At 32.6% G+C, this 15,311-nt stretch overlaps 1 protein-coding gene across 4 annotated transcripts in view; it reads left to right on the forward strand.

Moving 5' to 3' along the window:
• Positions 1-12,875, forward strand: part of AMPdeam (AMP deaminase) — a 334,349-nt gene extending 321,474 nt beyond the window's left edge. For all 4 annotated transcript variants that reach the window (XM_090387683.1, XM_090387682.1, XM_090387684.1 and 1 more), the window contains 3 exons: positions 7,944-8,117; positions 10,406-10,516; positions 12,141-12,875. In XM_090387683.1, coding sequence (XP_090243809.1) covers positions 7,944-8,117; positions 10,406-10,516; positions 12,141-12,296 — 441 coding nt within the window. In that variant the 3' untranslated portion in view covers positions 12,297-12,875. The remainder of the gene's footprint in view (positions 1-7,943; positions 8,118-10,405; positions 10,517-12,140) is intronic.
• Positions 12,876-15,311: the final 2,436 nt, after the last annotated feature.

Genomic DNA, 15,311 nt, shown 5'->3' on the forward strand with positions numbered 1-15,311 from the left:
TGTTAAGATATTTTCTATATAAAACTTTCTAACTATTTTTAGAATTCTAAATTACTCATTCGGATCTCTGTTTAACAAACTCCTTTTATAACAGATTTTTTTTGAATTCCCGTGTAAATTATATTTAAAATAGTTTCTGTTGAGTGAAGAAAATTTTCATATAATGAATGGCTTAGGAGAGATTAACTGGGCATGCACCGTTCACACTTCTGGCCTTGAGGCAACTTAGGAAATTAGTGCAAGAATTGAGAGAGCTAAAGGGATTACCATTCTACAACTCATGGTACCTGGTAAAACCTGTCCGATCACCTGTCCCACATACAGAGAAGTTGTGCTAGTCAACAGTGAGCAGATCAGTGGGTATTCCCAATGGGCTCAGGTCCACCTTCTATTGGAGTGGTGTCCAACCTTTTCCCGTACAGGGGCCATATTCGAAATTGATTTCTTTCAGGGGTCGAACTGAGTGATTCGAGAAAAATTAGTGCGTTACTACATTTTCCATATCTTGTTACATGTAAAAGGAAGTTTCAGTTTTCATGTTACCCTTTTTTTTTATTTTCACGTTATATATAAAAAATGCAAATTCCCAACACTTGTGTAACAAATCTGTCACTAATTTATGTTTTCGATTTTATTAAAATTATAAAAAATATGAATTTCTTTTGTTTTTCAAAAAGATACCTTACTTTTTCCTTTAAATGCTCACTTAGAAAATTTACAACCTGAAAGGATCACAGATTAAGATGAATATAAGGTGAATAAATAAAAATAATGATACACCTAAAATTGTAAATATTTGAAAATTTTATTAAGTTCAATACACGATTACATTTACTAAACAAAACATTTAATTAATGAGAAAAATTTTTTGATAAATTAGTGAAATTTAAAATGCTGTTTTAATTCACTTTCTGTGTTTCTGTGAATCAATTGTAAGCACCCTGTTCTAGAATTAAGAGGGAATGATTTTCTTTTACCCCAACAAATAATCATCTGTTATTTTACAGAAGTGCATTATCCACATTTTTTATCGCAAATTTTCCCTATCTCTGTTTGGTCACAGTACCTGAATATCTGAATGACACCGACATTTTGGACAGTTTCAAAAAGAAAAAAAATTTAAATTTAAGAACTAGTCACAAATATCGATGATGAGAGGAGGACAGTGAAGGTATTAATTTAAACCTTCTAAACGTGAAATGTTGGCATTTGGTGAGAAAGAAGTTAAATTGTCAATTAGACTTCAGTTAAATGAAAGAGATACAATTCGTGCATTTTGGGCATACCTAATTGATAAAGACAGTTTCGGAAGAATTGAAGAGCATTTGATTTAACGCTCTGACTACAATTCCAATTTCATCGAGTGAACGTGAACGAGGATTTTCACAAATGAATCTGATCATCAGCCCAACTAGAGCGTCGTTGATAACAAAAACAATTTCTTCACTACTATTTCTTAAAATTGTAGTCCCACCGGTGACACTTTGATCCAGCAAATATGTCAATTCGTGGCTGTTTCAGAAACGTCATTCAGCAAAAGACACAAACAGTAAGAAAAGAAGTTGGCATAGTGTGTTGGATGAGAACTCAATAAAAATTTGGAATATTCTATAAAAACTTTATTTTGAAATTATTTTTACTAATTTTTACTTATTATTTTTTACTTATTACTTATTTTTTTATATACTTGAATAATAAATTTATGCTTAATAAACTGTGTTAATATACTTAATTTGTTGTTCTTATTCCAAAAACTACTAAAGTAACAATATCAGGAAATAAATTTTTAGAGTACTATACTTTTCATGTCCTTTTAATTTTCAATTTTTCCTGATAGCAAAGAATGAGTACCAGCACCTATTTTTTTTACAAAAAAAGCACCGACTTAATACTAATACTAATTCCTCAAGAGATGTTTCCAAACACTCAGAATGAAATCAGCTGCTATCTTGACATTCTACATGCTACCAAAGGTGCCCATATGGAGGTTTATTGATGCGTAGTTGCGTGATAAGAAATTCTTTTAAATTGCTTTATTTAAGTGCTGCAAACTGTTTTACGATATATCTATTACAATAAAATTTTAATCGAGCTTCATAACCAGCTGAATAATTTATAGACACCCTGTAACATGGAGCTGGAAAATTTACAACTACAACACAGAAGAGTGTCAAAAACTTCAAACTATTATTTATATTAGCAATTGATGCAAGGGAGCAAACTTATACAACACCAACCAAAAGAAATAAACAAACAAAAAAAGAGAAAACTTCCCACATCACTTGTCCATCCCTTCTAATGGTTTTTTAATCCCTCCTTAAATTTATTCAAACTATCCACTTCCAAAATAACAGGTGGAAGTTTGTTCTGGCTGCAAACAAATTTCTTTGTCTATCCTGTAACCATCCTTCATCAGTTTAAATTTATACCCACTCATATGTGTTATATGAACAAAAGTAAATGATGCCATTAACATTTAGCTTACCTGATCCATTCAAAACCTTAAACACCTCAATCAGATCTCTTCACAGGTATGTAGTTTCCATATGCTGTGATTTGCAGAACTGAAGTCTTTCTTGATAAGAGTACCCTTTTATTTCTTTCACTAATCTCATTGCTCTTCTCTGCATCCATTCTGAAAGATTGCAAGTATATCCTTCCTAAAATGGGGATTCCAGATCTATATTCAATGCTCAAGTGGCCTAACCATTGCCTTATACAATGGGATATTCACCTTCTTCTCCCTGCTGGCAGAATTCCTGTATATCTTTGGTACAATCCATGAGTTGTCCTAGTAGTCCATCTGCATTGTTAAAATAACTTCATGTCTGACTGTGCAATTATCCCAGGTCTTTTTCATTCTCTACCACCTTGAGTGTGGTGCCACACAGTTGGTAAGTTATTCTTGGATTATTATTACCCACATGATCAGTGGTGAGCTGTGAATATTTTAACAATGGGCTCGCACTTTTGCCGACTTCTTGATGTGAAACATCCTTTGGGGGGGGGAGATACCTACCAAGTAAACGTGAATGGTCACAGAAGTGGCAGCGTCTGCCAGAGGTGCTTCCCACGCTCACACCACTAGTCGTGTGGAGCACTCACTAGTAGTACGATTAGAGCGCATGACGCATTTTTCGTGACCACTATGATATCTGGAGTACTAACTTTTTAGAATTTTTCAATAGTATGACATCACAATCATACTTCCTGCAGTATGTATGATGGCAAGTATTTGTCATATGACTGCAACAATACAAAGATTTGTCAACAGTTTCCTTTTTCATCTCGCATTTTCGCATACGAAGCTATTCAGGGCACGTAACATTTCGTTGTTAGGTGCCCCGGTCAGCTGCATATGTCGTTTCAACTAAGATCGAGTACCTCAATTGACGCTGTTTTCAGAGACATTTTAGATATGTTGCAGTGGCCAAGTATACATCTCTTACTTTAGTTATCATAAATCCATTGTATTTCCATAATTTCTGGTATTGTCTACCAGAAATTATGGAAATTTGTGAATGATCAATAAATATTTACAATACAAAAGCTCTTATTTTGTAATCAATATATACAAATCAAAATATCTAAAAGAAACCCGAAGGATGTTTCACATAAACCATCTACTGCACGTGCTCAGCAGATGCACGACTTTTTTATTCTTTTTTTTCTTTACAATTAGGGAAATATAATGGATAAATTATTTCGTGATAAAATTAATTTTTGCAAATAAAAAATAACACGAAATATTTCCCATATCACAAATAACAACTATCACAAAACATTCCACAATATAAAAAATATTACATAAAAAAACAAACTATTCTAGAATAGGTATACAAAAATCACAGATTACATGAAAAAAAATTATTACACAAATATTCAAGAAACATTTATTTTAAAAATTGTCATATACAATTTACTTCTTTATTAATATTTATTGTCGAGCTTTGCTCAATAGCTGAGTGATGATTACAGAGGAATGATTTGACATAACGATCCGGATCAAATTGAAGCAATGGTTTTTCATTTAGATGTATAGTCATCATAATCTGCAACATGTGTTTAATTGTCAACATTATTCCATTCATTCACTCAATATTATTCATTACGCTGAAAGCTCGCTCAGCTTCAGCACACTACCAATCACCATAGTTTCAAAGATATTTTCTGGCTTTCTTAATTGAAAAGGTAATTTCACTCAATTTTAAAGATACTGTCTTCGACAAAATCTCTAAAATGATTAATTTTTATTTCATATTTTATCAGAAAATAAATTTCTTATTCGATTTTCACCATCTTGCTGCCGGGTGGGTAAGGTGCCTGCCTGGCAACCCAAAGGTGGCGGGTTCGAATCCCGCCTTGGGCTTGGATCAGAGTAGGAAATGCAAAACCTTGAGAGGTGCAATATGGCCACAGAAGCCGATGCGCCAACAACTAACAAAAAAAAAAAAACATCTTGCCACCGAGATGAAAGTTCTTTCATATTCCACGATTTCCGGTAGCATATGTTTAAAATTTCTTTCAATGGTATGATTATTTTTGTTATTTAATTTAAAATCACTCTGTTGCATTAATAACTTATCCTTTAAGGATAAAACAATGCATTTAATAACTTGTCACGAGGTAATTTTTTAAATGTGTTCTTACTTTTGATTCTTTCAGATTCTTTCCACTTCAATATGCTCTCAATTTTAGCTTCATAATTTCCTTCAGAATTTTTCAAATTATCAATAGCATTGATGGTTCGAATAATTAATTTATCTGATTTTACCATAGTGAATCTGTGAATTATTAAATCCACAGATTCACTATGGTAAAATCATATAAATAAATTAATTATTAATTATGTCGATTTAATAATCCTGAATACAGTCAGTCCTCGTATAGCACGATAGTTGCGTTCCTAGAAACCCTCGTGCAATGCAAAATCGTGCAATATAAACAACAGGCCCTATGGGAAAAATGGGGTTAGGTGCCAACCACCCAAGATTGAACACACATTTATAACCAAAACATTATCAAACACAATAAATAATCGTAATAAAATACGTAAGTATTTTATTACGACTATTACGTAATAAAATATTGCTAATGCTTTTGCTTCTATCGTAAGCAAACTTGTTTTTTGTTTGATTTTCTATCCAAACAGATGACAGCCGTTCCATCTCTTCCAGTTCTTTGTGTCTTAATCTAATGGATTTTAATTACACTTTGAGTTGTTCCTGCTATGAAAGTTGTTTTTATTTTCTCTGCATTCTTTCTAATTCTCTGCGTTGCCTCATTTAGGTCTGTAGCACGTGCAATATCACATGGTCTTTCATTTCGCTCAAAGCGTTTCACAATTTCATATTTTTTCTCTATCGACAGAGGCAGACTGGCCATAAGCCTTACCGGGGACACCCCGGTGGGCCGGGGTGTCCCCGGTGGGCCGGAGGCCGGTGTGATTTTAGCCATAAACCATAGTGCGAGACCACTATAAATTTTCCTCGGCAAGAATTTTTGACCCAGTCCGCCTCTGTTTATCGATATTGCTTTTCTTTTTCTCTCTGAATCTGCAGTGTCTTCACCAGGACGCTTCCTTTTCACATCTTTTAAGTATTTTACTCATTTTTAGGGAATAAAGCACAATTACAAAACGAGGAGGCACACTTGATACACATAAACAAAGCTGCGCGCGTGTAGCAACTGAATAAACAACACCGTAAAGGCAGAGATTAACACCTCACATTTTACTAAAGCACATTTCTAGGGGTGACTACCATAAAACAATAAAAACAATTTCCAGTTGCCTTTCTGCTAATGGAATCTGTTATAAACTGGTAGTAAACTCGATCTAATTGCATTTGCAATTATACCGATAGCTGGAATTGTGTTGGTTTTTACATTATTATGGTGAACTGTGTCTCCCCTTCACTGATATAAAAAACATAAATACATTTTCAGAATCTTCTCTTCATTCCTATCGTGTTGCGTTCGGTTGGGGTGATTCCGCGTTCGACTGCCATTTCTTGTAAACACAAAGGCGAATCGTGCATAAGCGAATTCGGTTCGTGTTATATAAGATATCGTTCTCCTATTTATAAATCGTGTATGATCAAATTTGTGTAGTGTAAACACGTGTTATACGAGGTCTGACTGTATTTACTTCTGATTCAAAATGCTTGCACAATGCATGATAATTCCCTTAACCCGCAATTGCCATCTGCAAGCTATGAGCTGCTCATTGTAGCCCGAACACACGACTGATCTTTATAGTTTCCGTATCAAGTTTTTAGCAATCATCCTTAATTCATGCTGGTTTTTTGGAGATTGGTGATATAATGCATTTTTTTTTTTTTTTTTTTTTTATTGTTCCTATGCCATTATATTTTAGAACATTTTCTACACAGTTGAAAGCCTCGGCGAAATTTCAAAATCTGCGAACATTTCATCTTCGTAAAGTTTATATATCTTAGTTGCCTCGACCCCCTCCCCCCTCTACGTTGCAACTGTCACTAGTTCTTTGAATATTGTGCAAAATGTTGGAATCACATGGATATTCTGCTGTGACCATGTAAACATCAACAGGAGAAATTTACTAGAAGGCGTGGATCACTCACTTCTATGAAAAACATGACTTCTTGTGGAGTAAAGGGGAACCACAACACAAGTTGACCAGATCTGTATCGGGAATCTTCTTAATTCTCTGACATATTGACTAGTGTAACTTCTCGGTATATGACTGCATAGGTTTTAGGGACACCACTAACATTGTGAAATGGTAATCCCTTTCACCCTTAATTTGCACTTTCTAATTGCCTAAAGACCAAAGGTGGGAACAATGCATACAAAGTTGTCTCGTAATCTGTCGTTATATGGAAATTTTCTTTGTTCAACGGAAACTATTTTAAAAGTAATTACCAGGAAGAATTTTAAAAAATTCACTATAAAAAAGTTGGTTAAACAGAGGTCCTACTGTAATTAAATCAAAAATGAAGCAATTTTAAAATACATAACTGATCGATTGCACCATTAAAATGCTGGGGATGGGGTCCTGCTCACCCCACTGTAGTTTCGGCTCTGGATACTCAATAATTGCATTTGGGATTTCATTTGTAAAATAAATGATTGTCTAAACAATGGGCTCTCACGAGCCCATGCGAGCCTACTATAGCTCACCACTGCATATGATATATCTTGCATTTGTCATTGTTAAACTTCATTTGCCACTTCTCAGCCCACTACGTAATTTTTCAGATCTTTCTGTAGTAGCATACCCTGATTGCTGTCGTTAACTACCCTGCCAATCTTTGTATCATTTGTAGACTTAGACATTAAGCATTACCTTCATCAATTTCATTAATAAATATTGAAAACAACAACAACAAAGGCTGCTGTTTCTTAAAAAAAACTGTTCCTAATTCTCCATACAGTTCTGATTCCAAATAACAAGCACAGGCTCACAATTTTTTACATATCCCCCTCATAAATGAACATTAGTTCAAGCAGCATTTCACTTTTTTTGCTTATCATGAAAATCATGATCCAGTACAGCGGCATCCCAGGGCATTGCAAGATATTTTAAATTTTCGAGGGAAACACAGCGATACTCGACATCTGTCGGACACCACACGAACTACTAGCTTGAAGAAGTTCAGTTTCTGCATTACTTAAGTTGTTTGGACCTAACTACTTAATAAACAGAACTGTTAGTATTTCTTTTAGCCTAGTGGCGCCGTGAAAAAATTAATGAGACACTAAGGGTCCTGTGAACCGAGAAAGTTTAGGAACCTCTGTTGCAGTAAGAACCATAACAAATTTATACAGGATTTAAGAAGTGCCAAACGTATTGTTTATTTTTTTAAAATGTTATCATTTATTGAAAATTTTACCTACTTTCTTAATTTTGCTTTAAATAGCTTATAATAACACTTTTTTTTTTTTTTTTTTTTTTTTTATAGGTGCCTGTCCTTCAGTATCTTTATTATTTAGCCCAAATTGGAATTGCTATGTCTCCTTTAAGCAATAATTCACTTTTCTTGAATTATCATCGCAATCCTCTTCCAGAATACTTAAGCCGAGGATTGTGCGTTTCCCTTTCTACAGATGATCCTCTTCAGTTCCATTTCACTAAGGTGAGGATGATGATTGTTTTTGCATGTACTAAACTTTATGGAAAACTAAGTATATAATATAAAGAGAGAAATACTAATAGAATATGAGATTCCACCCATTATTATTTAGTTGCTTCAATAAATTAAGATATTAAAATTAACTATAAGTATATTATATTTTATGCATAGAACAATTAAGTGGTAAATAATGATGAATCACTCCAATAAATTAATCGCATTTTCACCTAATAGACTATTTTGGAAAAACTTTTTTACTTACTCTACAGTATAGCAATGTTTTCTTTTTATTCCATTCATATTTTATATACGAACTCAAAAACAAGCTTTTTGATTTTAATGTGGCAGTATATTTGTCTCAGAAAACAGTGAGTTGTAAAATATCAGGGTTTGTGTTTAATTTCAATTTAGAATAAAGGATTATCAATTTAAAGATAAGCCAGGAACTACAATATTTTATATAAAAAAACTGATTACTGATGTGTTATTTTGAAATGCTGTCAGTAATATTTTTCTTACTTCCTGTCTAAAAAGCTTTTCCCCGTAGTAATATTTCATTATTTCTGAAACATTATAGTGAGCTTTTCCACTTATATGTATAGAAATAGTGTCATGGTCTTGTTGTTTAATGATCTGTGTATGCCCATAATCTTTATTGTGATTAGGTATGTTTGTCATAGTAATAGTATTTGCCATATAGTGCAAGGAAAGCCACAGGCTTTTGCTGCTGGAAAAGAAAAACCCACATAAGTAGATAAGAAAAACAAATTATATGCTTCCCTCCTCACACAGGTAAGTATCCGGTAGACCTTTGAATTTATTCAAACTATCAGCCTCAACTACTCACAAGGACAACTTGTTCCAGCTATCAATGACCCACTGGCTAAAGGAAAACTTCCTACAATGTAATCTAAACCTCAAGCCCTATAATTTGAATTTATGACCCCTAGTTCTGGAATTGTTTAGAACAGTGAGAATTCCACCTTCATTCATTTTACTAATCCTCTCAGAGCCTTATAAACCTCAATCAGGTCACCTCTGAGGTGCCTGGTTGCCAAGCTCTGTAGCCCACATAATTGGAGTCTTTCCTGATACGGTTGTCCTTCTGCTGATATCACCATTAAGTTGCCCATCTTTGGACCATTTCAAGAAGCTTGTCTTTTTTTTTAGATGAGGTATCCATACTTGAACACAGTATTCCAAATGTGGTCTTACAATTGCCTTATACAGTGGCACCATGACCTCCATATCTCTACAGGATAATGTTTGATAAATCATTGATAGGACACCATGGACTTTCCTGGTTGCCTATCCTGTTTACACCGTTCAGAAAACTAGTGTAGAAACATGAATAAGAATTTTCTTGATTTTTATTTTTAAATTATTAATGATGAATAAATAACTCATCAATTATGATTACAATATGACAGTTACTTAAAGTAATTCTTAGTACGTGTGTGTGAGCAGCTGGTTAAATGGGCGCCTCCATAGCCAGGTGGGCAGGAGCAGCCGTGCGTAGCACACACTTCTTGATCAGACCGGGGTTCGAGCCCGTGACCACCAAATACGGAGGATGCGGAAATTTCAGGAAATGACCGCCGCATATCCCCGGAGCAATATGGCCTTAGTTGCTAATGCTCCTAAAAACCAAATAACAACAACAACTGGCTAAATGGTGCTAGTTACACCATAACTAGCACCATTTAGAGGAGAAATTTCTTCCTTAATTTTTGTCTAATTATGTATAGTTTTGAAACAAGATAAAAATTTATTGTTTTGGATAGTACACAGAGATCAGCAGTTGTCCATTAGAATTAAAACCATAAAATTGATAATTGTGTAAAGGAAGATTTTGTTGAGGCATTAAGGGAGCTTTTCACCAAATTGAGTTGGAACATTTGACATCTCAACAAGAATGGTTGGCTAACTAGGATGAAGAAACCTAAAAAGCTTCTTTTTTTTTTTTGTGTCTGATTCAAAATAAGATATTTATTCAGTTTTTTTTAATGCACTGTGCCTGATTTTCTGTACCTGTTATAGGGGAAAAAAACTATGCCTTGTTGAATTGGACTATAATTTCATTTTCTGAAATATTTAATACATGCTTATTAATGCACTTTGCATCTTATTTTAGCATCAAAATTATCAGATTAATTTTATTATATAATATATTTTATTAAATATAAACCCTTGTCAAACAAATGTTGATTCAATTTCTTGCCTTTAGTTTCCACGGCTTTCATAAATTTAATTAATTTATAAAGTGAAAAATAAATTTTTAAAAATTCTAGGAACCATTAATGGAAGAATATAGCATTGCTGCTCAGGTATGGAAATTAAGTAGCTGTGATATGTGTGAACTAGCTAGAAACAGCATCTTAATGAGTGGATTTCCCCACAAGGTAAGCTAATTGCTTGTATCTATGTTGTTTCAAAATCATTCCCTCATTATTATTATAGGATAAAGATAAATTGTCAATATAGATAACTTGTAATTTTTTTTAAATAATCAGATCAGCTGCTGAAATATTTAGCAACATTCATGCTGTTACTTGTAATAGATAAACAGATTTCTTGAGATTTTTTTGGGTGGGGGGAGTTACAGAAAGGTCTTTTGTTTATGGTGTTTGGAATTTTGATACTTGTATGTACATGTACAGTGCATTCACAGAATCATTTTTTGGGATTGTAAAAATGTAGTAAACCACTTTTGTTATGATAACTTTTGAAGTAATTATTTATGTTCCGATCTTGGCATGTGTGATATTCAGTTTCATAAGCAAGACAAGTGACTGTTGTAATTTTAAGTCTACTGTTATTTTGAGAGAGTTTCCTCTGATTTTACTGAGACATTACCATAAACAAGTATTGGCTTCCTTGTTCTATGTTATGACATTATATTTTCACCATCAAAATAATTAAATTTAGTCTTGGTTTGTCAGTTAGATTGAAAGCATGTATTTCTTAACACAGATCAATTTCTTCTCATTCTTGCTATTGAGATTATTTGGTGCATGAGCTACTCAGACTATACAATTTGTATGATTTTGTCATATATGTCTATATGTGTTTAGGGACCAATTTGCATGTTGTTCAAGATGGAAAACCTAGAATACCTTACATGAAAAGCTTTCCTGAGAGTGGTTAAGCACATTCTCAGTTGAATAGACCTTCAAGAATTCATCTAGTTTCCAACAGAATTTGAAATTAGATCTCTCCAAATGAATGGCCTACTTATTTCCAGAAACTGACTAGAAACAAATTGGCCATTTGTTTGCCTAACAGTGCAATTCCCTAATTACTCTGAAAATAACAAATTGCATTGTCATTTGATAAGGATGAATATGTAAAAGATATTTTTGACTGCCTTTACAAAATATTTTTCTTCACTATTGATTAATAATGCTTTTAAACCTATGGACTTGTAATGGCAATTTAAGTTGTTTTTTTTTATCCCTCTTTTTTACAATATGAAAAAAAAAAAAAAAAAACAATAATGCAACGAGTTGAGAAAAAACTGTTGCATATACCAGTTTTTATACAGTGAATAAAAAATAAAATAGAAATAAAATGTAAATCAGTTATAATAAATCATCTAGTAGTGAAAACTTCCATAAATGAGGCTTTATGCTCTAAATTTTCTTATTTTTAATTTGTCATACCATCTTACATATTGTGGACATATCTCATCGCTGGGCCTTCACAGCACATACCCACTCAGTGACAATACTGCAGTGTGTCAAAACCATGGTCTGAGTAATCACTTTAAATAAATAGCAGTATACTTCTCCATTGAAGCAGTGCATTTTATTCTGAGTAGTGCAATACAGAAGCAACTTGTGGCAAAGGGCATCCACAATATGAGATTGATGCACTAAGCAGCAAATCATTTACTCATTGCTGTGTACATACCAAGGCTTTGTCCTACTTGTACAATAATAAATTAATCATTATTTAATTATCCTTAGTAATATTTATTTTTAGGAGTGTCTATAATGTTAATATGCATATGCTTTTGTTTTTTAGGTTAAGCAATATTGGTTGGGACCAAGTTATGCTAAAGAAGGTGTTGCAGGAAATGACATAAGTCGTACAAATGTACCAGACATCAGAGTTGCGTACCGTTTTGAAACTCTACTTGATGAATTATCAACAATATTTGCTTCATTTTCACGCATATAAATTTCTAATATAATATATTATTATCCATATATTATAGGTACAGATATTTTGCTGTAATGCCTAAAGGGGCTAAATGATTTGATGGACATTTTCCTTATGTGCTGATTGATAGGGAAAAAAATAGAAGCTGCGACTTACACAGAACTATTTTTGAATTTAGGTTATTGGCTTGCTATATCATACTAGTTTCCTTTAAGGCATCTCTTGATGTTAAGATAATCAAAATGCACTGGGAAAGGGTCCCTATGTGCTGGAATTGTTAAAAGGATAAAAGTAAATTTTTGATATGGATAAAGATAAATATGTAAAGGATTAAAGGTATTTTTGACTGTTTTTGTTGACCAGATCAGCAGAACACTGAGGCAGTTATTGCTGAATATTTTCCTAGTTTAATTTGTTTACTGACTGTAAATATAATAGTTAGTATTAGAATGTTTGTTATTAAAGACAACAAAACATTTCAAGATGAGGAAATAGGCTACTAGAATACATAGTCTGCATCTTGTTGAAGTACACTGCCTTATTGTGGTGTCTAGTATAAATTGTTAATAACTTGTTATAAATCTCTCTTATAAGTCTTTACCACTGGTATCTTTTTTCTTTATCTGATTACTGTATCTTTTAAATAGCAAGCTGCTGTCTTTATTATTCATTTTGTAAATAATATTATTTAATTTAACCATGCAAAAATTAAAATTTTTCTATTCATTGTTTGTTTTGCATTTCATTTCAGATATATTTAGCTGATAAAAACTTTCTAGTCAGTTGAAATACATATAGGTGTGTATTAACTTTGGGAAATATTAGTGTCATATTTTATAACAAATCTGTTATAGTAAGTGATAAAACATTTTTGAAAAATCTACAGACTATGTCCAACATCTGTACAATGCCCATGTTTGTTGGACGAACTCTGTCATGTCAAATTTTATCAGCCTTCCAATGGGCAAAGAAATCCATCAAGCCCTATTTAAAGTGAAGGAGTTATTTTTGAAGGAGTTTTTTGATAAATATTTTAATTTTATAAAATTTGACTTCCTAAATAGTAGTTCCATTAATCACTTTAAACATAAAAGGAAATGTATTTACATTAGAATTGATAAATTTTCTGAAGCCCACTATCAGAATTTTGGACAAAGTTAAAATATTTGTTTCCTAAAACTAAATTAATAAAAACCACAGAATTGAAAAACCAGCCTCCTACAGTTTCTACTTCTTTTAGGAAAAAATATAAATATTAAATAAATGTTAAAATATAAACACATAACTATTCTAGTTCAATTTTATTATATCGCTTGGATCATAACGCATCCAACTGCAAACATATTTTTTGTTCAATCACATTTCATGAAGTCTTTTATCCAGTGTTGAATTCAGTGTTTGCACTGGGGGGAGAGAATATAACTTCATGGCACATGTAATATATGTGTGTATTTTTCATTATTTGAATATGAGAAAACAAATTAGAAAACAAAAGGAAATATTTATTATTTAACATCTAAATACTAATAGTCAGTTCCCAAAAACCACATTTATGACAATAATCACAAATTAAAATTTGCAAAAAAATAATCTTATTCTTCTTTTCTTTTTCTTTGCATGTGTATCAATTGCTTCATTTATTAATTTTTCCAATGACTCATTTGGGCCTTTTTCAATTATCTTCAAGCAATGTTTCCTGTCCCATTCAGTTTCTTAATGTTGTCATCAATAAATTCATTGTGCTGAAACAACGTTCAACATTAGCAGTTGAAACAGGAAGATACTGCATAGCTTGATAATGTCTTTAGCTCAACATATCCAATATTTGATTCCAAAATTGAATGTATAAGACTGTTGTTGAATTGATTTCTATTTTTGTCACATATTTAAATGAGTGAATGTCATTCCACAAAAGTTCAAGTTTAGACAAGATGAGATTATCTTTATGTCATCTGTTAGTTTGCAGAAAGATTGATGATTCAAACTTTGCAGTAATGTTGATGATAAACATTGCTTTTTCATTAAAACAATCCTTCACTGAAAGAGTATTCTGTTCCAACTGCACTCTCTGCATGACTTTGAGTGATATTATTTTTAAAAGCCAGCAAGGATAAAAGAATCAAAGATTGGAAATCCTGTGATCGGCTGAAATTTTCTTGTTTCAGTTTCTGCACATTTTCATTTTTCTTTGTCATTAGAAGGGCATTCATCAAGGTAACCTGGCAACAGATGATCCCACCAAAAACTACATATAGTACAGATACATATATAACAAAAAGTTATAAAATGTATTGTTTATAGGCTGTGACCAGGTCATCTTGTTCGCAGTATACAAATGGAGAATTAGCCACAAGAATTAGACTCTTGCTGTGAACAAATAAAGGGAACCTAAAAATCATAAAGCGAAACTGCCAACGATGAAATTAGTGGCTGCAGTAGACTCCTCTCTCTGCTCAGACAGTTTAGTCCTTCCCTTGAAAGCAGCAGGACACTCTCTAATTACAAGTAGCATCCATCACTGAGGAACCAATTCAGGCGAACCTATTCGTGTCCTGTGATCCAGTTGTATCTTGTTTCTGATATACAAACAAAGAACTAGTTGCAAGTAGACCATTTGTGTGAAGTATTATCAAGAGATAATTTGTGTGAAAATAAAGGGAACCTGAAAACCATAAAACAAAATTGCTGACACTTGAAATAGTGGCTTTTAGTTGCAATTTGCGCACCCAGAAATATTGCCCATTTAATTATTTTGAAATTTTCAAATTTTTTGAATTTTAGTGATTTATTTTTTCCGCATACCACCTAAAACCTTCTGTGTACCACTGGTGGTACCGAGTACCACACTTTTGGAAACACTGCTTTAGTTGATTTTTTTTTTTTGTGTTTATTTGACATAAATCTATTGAATTCATGTTTCATAATTACAGCATTCTGTAAACTGATAATATGGTCCCTAAAGAGCATGGTAAGAAGAAAATTTCAATTAAAATTAAACAAAAAATGTGGCAAAAATTTCAACATTTTGACATC

The sequence above is a fragment of the Mastigoproctus giganteus genome, chromosome 13 (assembly GCF_048544385.1).
Source record: "Mastigoproctus giganteus isolate SK-2022 chromosome 13, ASM4854438v1, whole genome shotgun sequence".
NCBI classification, from domain to species: Eukaryota; Metazoa; Arthropoda; class Arachnida; order Uropygi; family Thelyphonidae; genus Mastigoproctus; species Mastigoproctus giganteus.